Source organism: Rhincodon typus, chromosome 20, assembly GCF_021869965.1.
Source record: "Rhincodon typus isolate 14 chromosome 20, sRhiTyp1.1, whole genome shotgun sequence".
NCBI classification, from domain to species: Eukaryota; Metazoa; Chordata; class Chondrichthyes; order Orectolobiformes; family Rhincodontidae; genus Rhincodon; species Rhincodon typus.
This window is the reverse complement of record NC_063351.1, coordinates 26,134,629-26,145,382: the sequence shown is the minus strand read 5'-3', so window position 1 is coordinate 26,145,382 and position 10,754 is coordinate 26,134,629. Positions and strand designations below refer to the sequence as shown.

At 39.4% G+C, this 10,754-nt stretch overlaps 1 protein-coding gene across 1 annotated transcript in view; it reads right to left on the bottom strand.

Annotated features, from left to right (window-relative positions):
* Window positions 1-1,760: 1,760 nt before the first annotated feature.
* The window catches only part of eef1akmt2 (EEF1A lysine methyltransferase 2), an 11,573-nt gene continuing 2,579 nt past the window's right edge, over window positions 1,761-10,754 (bottom strand). Inside the window, exons 2-6 of the mRNA XM_020516981.2 lie at window positions 9,660-9,725; window positions 8,596-8,710; window positions 7,882-7,989; window positions 3,880-4,096; window positions 1,761-3,126 (exon numbers count right to left, since the gene is read on the bottom strand). Of these exons, the coding sequence (XP_020372570.1) occupies window positions 3,032-3,126; window positions 3,880-4,096; window positions 7,882-7,989; window positions 8,596-8,710; window positions 9,660-9,725 (601 nt within the window). The 3' untranslated portion in view covers window positions 1,761-3,031. The remainder of the gene's footprint in view (window positions 3,127-3,879; window positions 4,097-7,881; window positions 7,990-8,595; window positions 8,711-9,659; window positions 9,726-10,754) is intronic.

Genomic DNA, 10,754 nt, shown 5'->3' with positions numbered 1-10,754 from the left:
TTTGCGCAAATAGGATTTATCTTAATACGGTATTTGCCACCTTGCTGATAGGGAGTCATTGAAATTTGACTGCCAATCTGGTTTACTTAACTCTCAATATCTGCTACTTAATTTCACTGTTGAGTAAACATTTATATTTCGTTCATTAAGTGACAAAAGACTTAAAGGAAGGTGTTACATAGTTCCTTCAGTTAAAGAGCATATCAATCTGTCTCTGGCTAATCATATTTTCTGAGAGTGATCTGGGTGACTATCTGTGTGACATAGACCACCACCTACTGTTTACTTGACAATTCTGCAGTCAGGAGAATACAAACAATTCCCATTATTTATTTTTAAGAGGTCTGCATGGATGTAACCAGAAGAGGGACAGACAGCAAGCTGCCTGATCCCCTCCATGGCCTATTGCTTGGACCCATTGATAGCCACCTTGGCCAGACCCAGGAGGTGGACTTCTGACCAATCTTCCCCCTCTGCACATGGGGTGACCATTGAGGAGCAGCATCAGGCTGAAATCCAACCAAAACATCTAAAGGCAGTTCCTTTAAGTAAGGGAAAAGTTCAATATTTATTAATTGAATTCAAATTCCACCATCTACCACGGTGTGATATGATCCCAATGTTCCTCCTAAACTGTTGATGCAGGGTTCCTTGCACGTGGACAGGTGTGACTAGCTCGTTGACGCATTGAGGTTGTGAGCAGCACAGGACATCATTCCACGCACTGAAGAAAATATGAGGGAGTATTGCCCATGCCCAAGGGCATTCTTTGTTTTCTGTACTCTTGCCATCCCTAATTGTCCTTGAAATGTTATAGTGAGCTGCCTTCTTGCACCACAGCAGTCCATCTTCAGTTGGTACACTCATATTGACATTAAACCTCCAGATTATGACCCAGTGCCAGTGAAGGAATGGTAAATGTTCCAAGTCAGGGTGGGCTATCACTTTATGGAGAACCTATAGGCTAGGCTTTCCAATAGGCACCCTGCAGGCCACAGTATGCAACAGCCCCACCTTCACCTCCCAAAGTCTAACAGGAAGATATTGAACAAAGTTGATCCAGCAACCAGACAAAAATTCTCATTTGCTTTTGATAGGTTTTCTGATGAACCCGTTTGCAGCAAATGTGCTTTTGGTGGTGTGGGGAGCAGTGTAGGTTTGGAAAAATCAGCAGGCAGCACAATATAAATGATTTAACTCAGCCAGAGATTTGGAACTGTGGCAGAGAATCCGTGGGACAACTAGCAGTTCTTCTGGCAGAAAGACACGGGCTTGAGGGGGAGAGAGGATGAGCTCTGGCTGGCCATCAGAAAGCAAGAGCAAGAGCAAGGATTAAGAGTCAGGTGGACTGTTAGCTTGGGGACATAAGACAGTTGGGCAGTTGTCAGTAGCAGGTCAAGAGTCTTTTCAAAGCTTTGAAGCTTTTCCTAGTTGATTATTAGCCTGTAAATCCTTCCAAATGCCATTTGGAAGGCAATAAGAATGAAAGTTTCCTGCAGGAAAAGCGCTACATCATGGACCCATCCAGTGGAAGTCCAATGCCCTCTTACAGAATGGTATTAAGAGAGAAAGAGTAGAGAATTGGAAGGTACTGGAGGGTTGATTGTCTAATGATGCACCTTCCTAAAATTAACACTTGTGACTTGTATCCCAGTCAAAAATAGCCCCTTCAGGGAACAGGATGATAACAGTCAAAAGGAAATGAGGAAAAATAAAATCAGGAATGCTTGGGAACAAAAGAAAACATACAACGACACTAATTAACAGTACTGGACTCGCACTTTATTGTACTAGTATGCTACATCAAATCAAAATTAACACAAAGCTGTGATTTTCTTCTCCCACCTTTCCATTCCAATTTATGCATTACTATTTCTATCAGGAACTTCTGGCTTCTCAAGTGTCCATTATAAATTATAAGTCAGCATTTTAAAAAAAATGAAACAAACAGAATGATGGAGAAACTCAGCAGTTCTGGTAACATTTATAGAGGGAAACAGGGTTAACTTTTGATTCTTCTTCAGAATTGCTTTATCTATAAGAAAATGTCCTTATTTATGAAGGTCATTGGCTGTCACCCTCAATCCATCTATGCCAAGGTGTATTACTATGTAAATGCCTACATTTAAATATGCACACCCCATGCATATTAACACATCGCATTGGCTAAACCTTTAAGTTTGAGAGCAAATGTTCTTAATGGGTTTCAAAACACCCACAATAATTCTGACATGTAACATGCACCAAAACGAAACAAACACAGAACTCTGCAAAAACTCAGCAGGTCTGGCAACATCTGTTGAGACAGAAACAGAATTAGTCCAAAGACATACTGTACTTGAAACACTAACTCTGTTTCTCTCTCCACAGATGCTACCAGACCTGCTGAGTTTGTCCAGCCTTCTCTGTGTTTGTTTCAAATTTCCAGCATCTACAGTATTTTGCCTTTATCCACTAAAACAATTTCCGATGTCTTTCAATACAGATTCTGAACGTGATGCAAAATAAGGCTTGAACTCAAAGCACTTTTGGAAAACGTGACTGAACTGCAATCTGTTGTTTTGGCACCAAAGTTTCTCCCAAATATGAGCAGGCTCAATAGCTGACTGCCCTACTTCTACGGCTGAGTACAGACGGCATGAATGTGATCGCACAGATTCATGTATTCCCAGCTTGCTGCCACTAGAGGCCATTGGTGCACTTTGTGAATACTGTGTGGTGTTTGTAACGGGGCATGGAAGGGAATAATAATCTTCATTTAAAAAGTCACAGATCAGTTCAGACTACCTTATCACAACTCTTTTAGTCATCACTTCAGGCTTTGTTGAGTGATTGAGTTCATACTGAAAATGATCATTTCCACAATGAAGTGCCTATTAAACGGCAAGATTGTGAAATTAAAATGTATGAGTAATAGGAATGCTCAACTCGTGATTAGCTGCAGCTTGTTAAAGTAATTCTGGTCTGAGAAAAACAGCAGTTTGGAGCTGACCACTCAGAGAGTCTTATGTGCTGCAGTTATCCTGACTTATCATTTCCACTTGAAAACCAGTGCTGTTACACTATGTCCAGTCTTGCCTCCAAATTGGAATTTGGGTGTCGGTAGCTCCTGCAGCAGCTCAAATCCTGGAATAAAACAAAATGCTTTATTATTCATAGCTATTATATTGCCTCTTTAAAAGTTAATTTGGCAGTTTAAAGCATACTTCTCTAATACATAGCCCATTAAATCCATTAAGAGGACGTTCAATGTAGGAGTGGAGGTCAGGAATAGCCCAAGCCTGATACAAGTTAATGACAGTCCACATTGTTAATATGTTATGGTACAGTGTCCTCCAGAAGTCATACTTTCATTTAATTTGGTGTAGCAGATGTGCCGAGGGATCATCTTGCAGTATTTGTGCTTCACAGCACAAATACTGAGGGAGATAAACTTATTTCATAAGCTAAAGAAATCTGAGGGAAGCAACATAAGGCTCTTTCTTGCCACTTGATCGCCGTCAGCAGTCACTGGAGACATGGCAAAGGCAGCGTCCTGAAAGTTTATAGCTAGGAGGGAATGTTCTGTGGCACTGACGAGGAACCAAATTAAGTGACAGAAAGGTAAAAGAACAGTTGTAAAGCTGTCTTAGCATCTGGCATTTACACAATTTTCTACCATAGTCCATTTCAAACACTGCTCTTCCAACAAGAGTAGCCCATTTATAATCAGTTTCACAAACTTCACAGACACTGTACACAGCAAGAAATAAAATGCCCAAATAGCAAATTATGATTTTGAAGCTATTGTTTCTTAATTAACCAATAGCAGACTTGTGCTTAAAGACAACAAATGTGGTAATTCAAACCGCCAACGAAATAATGATAAAAATATTTTGCCTTCATTGAAGTGACTGATGAGTTCCTCTTTGGTCCAGTTACAGCTTGTTATAAGGAAAAGGCCTCCATCCTTCAGGACACAATGCAAGGCTTGCTGATATAAACTCAGTTTTTCAGCTGGGTGGTCAGGGCTAAGGCTGATGGCATCAAAAGTACCTTTGTCAATGCAAATTTCATACTGAGAAAGATTAGGAGATGGGTGCAAAAAGTCTTCCACCTAAAAGCAAAGGGAAGTTATGTTCAGAATAGAATCTCAGAAGTTCTAATTGCGCCAGTTTTTTTTGGCATCAACTCAAGGGGGTGATGGGTGTTGAGAGGTAATGGATGGAAATTCTCCCTTTCATGTATTTTAGTCACATTTCTCCAGAAATACACAAGAATAAGTCACTTAGCTATAACCTGTGGCTGTTAGTATTACCTGTAAATTCATCTGTGTGACCAGCTGGAATGACTGGTCATTATGGTGAAATGTTTGTGAGCAACGGACCAATAAAACTGTCTCTGATAAATATTTGGCACATAACCCTCTTAAAAGCAGAACAGTTTATTACAATCATTAAACAGTGTAATTTCATTGCATAAATTGCCCACTGGTAGCAAGAAACGATTGTGGGAAAAGTACGCCCAGCAACAGATTCACTTGAACTATGAACAACCGATGTCTCGGTGCCTTAAATCATTCTAAGATTCACTGTACTTAATCACAAGGGGATGCTGATACAGAATCAATGTCAGTGCACTTAAAACAATTGGTTGGTGCCAGAGCTCTAGTAGCATGCTTCAGAAATGCTTAGAATTCCTGCACAAAGGGCTTGCAAAGATTAAAAATAAACTTGGCATGAGACTACACCTCCTTCATGTGTTATGTTACCAGCAATTAACTTCAGCGTAATTACTCTGTACAATGTACGAACCAATTACACCCAAAGATCTATTTTAATTGCATTAACTCTACATTCCAACTAACCAGATAATCTTCCTAAAATGGAATGTACAAGCCAACTCCCTTTCCCTCAAAATACTTGAGAGCATAATGTTCAAATTCCCTTCCCCCGTGGCTGACACTCTCACAGATTAACCTCCCCATCCCCAACCCAGAGCCAAAACAGGAGGAACTCACTGAACTTTGAGATCAAATTTGAGGCTGACTGCATCAAAGCTGCTGCCTTCTCTGGACATTCCAAACCTTACCCTCTCCTGGTTCTCCCCAGCTATTCTCCAAATACATTTTACTTACTCTTTGCAATACTTCACTACTGACTTCAGCTCAATCATCCATGAAGCCCATCACCTTGTTCAAGTCCCTTCCATTCCAGCTTCTGAATACTCAACTTCACGCCTGATAGCTGATATCCTTGCCTCTCTTACTTGCAGTTTCCTCAAAATTGCTGTTTATCTGCCTTCAAAACTCATTTTGTGCAGATCAATAGCCTAATGGTGTTGGTACGTAAACTGCATTCCACAAATTTTCAATTCAAATCATACCATGCCAGACTATGTTCTATAAACCTAGTAATTTTGGGGCTAGCACCAGAAAATTGCCATCAAATTTGCCAGATTGTCATAAATATTTGACTGATTCATTAATGCCTTCAGGGTAAGGAATCTGTTCCACCCTACTTCTCTGACCTATATCTGACTCCAGTCACTCATTATATGCTTGACTTTTAATGCCCTTTGGGCAACTGGAATGGCAATTAATTCTGCATTGCCATATCACAGGTGCAAACAACAAAATATTTAAACCCCTTCACTTGTTTTAAACAGCATGCCATTCTTATATTGGTTCCTTTGTTTGCAAAAGTCCTGGAGTACCTTCTAAATAGGCCCTTACCTCTGTCACCATTTCTTATTCAAATTAACCTAATTTAGCTTTTGGTCCATCCACAATACTGAGACCACACTAATCAAAGTCATAAATGTTATCTTGTACATTTGTGATTGTGACTACTTTTTCTCTTCCTTTCGTCCTCAGTTTCTGTTATCTTAAATATCAATAATTATTTCATTCCACTGCAATATCTCCTCAGCTATCCAGTCTGTGGAACTTCCCCTTCCTCGTTCTCCTGTCAGCTAAGGCAATGCTGGAACCAAATTGCTTCCACATACACCTTATGGCTGCTTGGACAACCATCTCAGTTACATCCTTCTCTTCACTATCTATGTTGCTGCCCTTTAGTGACATTTTCTTCAAACATGGGTCAGCGTCAACATGTAAGATGAGAACAACCAGTTCTATGTCACTGCCCCTGCCTAAAAACCTGAAGTTTCTTTTTAATTTGTTCATGGGAAATGGGTATTGCTGGCTTTACCAGCATTGATCACCCATATAAAGGAGAAGATGGTAACAAGTTAAACATCACATTGTGTCTCAGATAAAAGATATTTTATGTGCCAAAGCTTCTTCCAACTGCTTGCTGGTAAAATAAAGTCAACCCCTCAGCTGCAAACAGCATCTCTGTAACATGTTCATTACCAAATTCAGCATTCTCGCCTATGCTTTCTCTATTCCATTTCAATTTACTCCGTGTTTGTAACATTCTCCACCTCTAGTCCATGTTGTCATCACCTTAAAGGTAGACTGCACTATCCTACATCTTAACATTAAAACTTACCATAAACTTCGACTTATGTACAGGAAAATTCCCATATATTCCAAGTCACATGCTCCCATCATCCGATCTCCCCAACCTCCAATACATCATTACAATGAATTCAAAATTCTTATTCTTGTTGCCCAGTCAACCAGCCCTCCCCTATCTTACTCCTGTCCCTCTGCTTCAGGTTCCTGCATAATTTTAAAGACTGGAATTCTCCTCAAGCCTCACACCCTCTTCTGTACCATTTCCCTCTCTGCTTTCCAAACATCCCTTTGTTTCACAATGCTAACATAGCAATTTCTCTCCATGTGTTTCCACCTGATCCCTTCCCTCCTTCTCAGAGAGGCCTTCTTGCATGGAAGGAGTGATATTTCCAAGCAAGTTGCTCCTATCTTCTTTAGAAAAATAAAACACAAATTTGGAAGAGGATAAAATAGGAATCAATTTTTAACTAGAGCCTTTTAACCTCCACTTTGCAGCTATCAGGCTATATTTCAGTCTCACATCACACAAATTTCCTTTCTAATCAATTGTTCTCTCATGTAGGTTAGTCGGAGCTCCTAGAATATCAAGTAATGATTTCCAATCTTGAGACAGGGATGACAAAAGAACTAGTTTTGGACGCTGCAGCAATATTATGAGCAAACATGGAGAACTTCATACTACATATATCATTCCCATTTCCACCAATGAAGGAAGTGGTGAATCCAGCAGGAGAAAAGAGAGTTTGAAGAATAAATGCATGAAAAGAGTGCAGCAGCTATTTCCCAAGAATTTCTGTTGAGTATTTTTCATAGTTTAAGAACTGGAAAGTTTAAGGCATTACAATAAAAACAGCAGACAATTCAATAAGCAACTGGATCACAAAAAGAATAAACAAGCAGATTGACAAGTGAGATGCTACATCATTGGAACCACAACCCTGTCACTGTCATCAACAGGTGAGGGGTGAAGGGAGGGCTAGCTCATGAAGGGAAATTATCTTCTAGTCACGGCTTGTGACAAGTCAGAAATTTATAAGGGAGTAGCCTTGTAACACAGCACATCTATGTTTCAACAGAGGAAGTAAGATGCAGGATTTTGTAAGTGTTTTTGAGCAGTGAAAATTCCCAACCTTGTTCAAGCCACCTGAAAAAAACACCAATACGTTTATCCTTAGCCAGAATAATTATTTATAGAGTCAATGCAGTGATGTCCACCCCTTTCCAGCTGTCAGTCAAAATCTGATATTAGCAGAGACATGAGGAAAGTTGCTTGCTGACTTTCATGTTTCTGAATGCCATAGAGTTTTTGTGGGGGACAGGGAAGATATATAATTAGAGAAGGCAATGGAGAAGAAAGATAAATTTGATGGGCATAAAATTGACAATCATTTGAAGGAAATGTTTGCTAAAATCCTAACCAGTAATTTCAAAGTCACGACGTCTTCCTTTTCAGCAATAGCTTTAGCAAGTTCTACTGCAGGAGAAGAATTATCAATTCCAGTCAGGTTAGTAAATCCAGATTTTGCCTGAAATAAAGAAATAGAATACCAACAATCAGCTCAGAATATATTTAATACATAAAATGGCCTGCTTTTGGCTGTCTTCGCTTGCATGTCATTATATAATTGATAGATTTATCCTAGGTCTGACTGTCCAAAATAACCTAAGCAGCAGGCTGGAACTAAAATTGCTTTGGAAATTAGTATTCACTGTGCAATTTTTTAAAAAGTAACTTACATACTTATAGCATTTATTACAAACATAAAAATGTCTCATAGCTCTTTGCAGGGAAGTGGATAGCTAGTAGACAGGTCTAGATTTGGGGTTCAGAGGAGGAGGTGGTATACAGCAACAAAACCTTTGTCAAAAGGAAGATGTTGAGGAAGTTAACAAAGCCGAAATCCCGGGGAAGGAGGTTCAAATGATTAGAGACAATGCAGCCAAAAGATTTACTGAAACAGAAGCAGAAGCAGAAGCAGATGATGTAACGTAAGGTAAGGTTATAACATTCATAGGACTCTAGCAAAGATATGGGTAATGGGTAGGTAGCTGGAGCGTGGGCAGGACTAAGTTAGGTTTATGATGACACTTAGATTTTAGTCTTTTTTTTTCTGACTTCAAAATACACTTACAAGTTCAATCAAAAAATACCCGTTTCCTGTCCCAATATCCAGCAGGGCAGCATCTTTGGGAATTTTTTGCAATTCCAACCATGTTATGATACGATCCATGCTTTCTTCACCAAACCTAGAGGACAACAGACTTTGTGACTTTTAATCAAACATTATTTACTATTCTAGATTGGTTTATTTTGCGAATAACATAACAGTGAAGAAAATAAAGTAGGAAATTATATATCTGCAAGACTTACAAGGTAATGATTGTGGACCATGTAAGATGCTAGCTTAACTAAATTACATTTACTGTTCACAAGCTTTGCAGGTTTACTTTTCTCACAAACCATATATTTGAAGTTAAAAGACACTAAATTAGAAGATGAAGGAATATGATAATCTTTAAAATTTATGTATAAATCTTCCATGCAAATACACAAACAGATCACTGAATCTTTGGCAAGAGTGCCCACTCATTTATGGGCTTTGAATATGAGCAGCAGTGATCATTCCAGTCACAACCCAATAAATTCCAACCTTCACACAAACACATTGGACCAAACTATCAGTGAGGTCAGAAACCCAACACCAAGATGAATTTCAGGTTATAAACCTGAGTCACAACAGTATCATGCTCTCAACACCATTCTTAATTTCAAAGACTGCAATTATTCTCCATAACTCAATGTCCAATTAGTGATGCTTAGTGCCTCAAGGTGGTGGGAGCTGCTTGCCTGGAACCTGTGGCAAAGGCAGGCAGCAGTCACTTTTGGCCTACAGCATATGGGCCATGAAAAAGACAGTTGCTGGAACATGAGAGTGGCCACATAAAGAAAACAGATAGCTCATGGCCATGCACTATCCATCAAGCATCAGCCTGACGAAAATTCAAATAAATTCCCCTCGTCTCCACAATGAACTTGACAGCTGCGCACTAATATGCATCACACTATGTAGAAACTCTTTTTTAATTGTTTGAAGATATTTGTTCCATTAAATAAAATATCCAAGAGAGGGCTGGCTAAGGGGAAAGAGATAGAATGTGAGCCACTAGATAAGAATCTTTCATTTTTGGTCCTTACCAAATCTCACCAACATCGCCTGAATCATAAAAGGACTGCAACTCCCTTTCATAAGCATGATCCCAACTATAATAAGATAAAGAAAAAAAGACTCAGATATATAAAACTAAATCTTCACTGCAAAGGATTAGTGTAACGCAGAAGAGGAAAATAAAACAAACAATTTAACACAAGTTCATTTATTTAAAAATGAAATGCCATCATGAATGCTTTTCTCAAAATAACTATAGAATGGGGTCTTCAAACCTGTTTCCATCATTACTATTATCCACATTGTTGTGAAAGAAGTGTGCATGAGCAGTAAAGACGATGCTGATATTCAGTCATGTCATTCTGTTGCACAGACACTAAAATAGTCAAGCTCAAACAACAATTGTGTGCTCCAAGGATGTATATTGAATTTCTCAAACAAATGTAGCTATAAGCAAAACCAAAAAAGTGATTTTATATTTACTAGGAATGATAGCATAATGGTAATGTTACTGCATTGTAATCCAGTGGCTAGGACTAACACTTAGCAACTAGCATGTGAGTCCAGCAGGACATCTGATTTAACGAGGTCAGAAGTCAAATAGTCCGGTCAGCACCCAAACTAAGCATCAGTAAGCAGTGTTAAATGATCTTTGAGAGCACTGTTGATGTCACCCCCTCCCATTACTTTGCTGACAATTGAGAGCAGATTGATGGGGCCATAATCAGCTGGATTGGAAACGTCCTTTTTTGTAGACAGGACATAACTGAGCAACTTTCTACATTACTGGATAGATGCCAGTGTTGTGGTTGTACAAAAACAGCTTGATTAAGAGCGCAGCAAGTTCCAAAGTGGAAGCCTTCAGTTTTATTAATAATGCAGTACTGCAGATGATAGAGATCTGAATTAAAATCAGCAAGAGCTTGAGAAACTCAGCAGGTCTGGCAGCATCTGTGGACAGAAAGAAACAAGTGGAGTTATAACTCATTCAGAGATAGTAAGAACTGCTGGTGCAGGAGTCAGAGATAACACAGTGTGGAGCTGGAGGAACACAGCAGGCCAGGCAGTATCAGAGGACCGACCCAAAACGTCAGCTTTGCTGCTCCTCTGATGCTGCCTGGCCT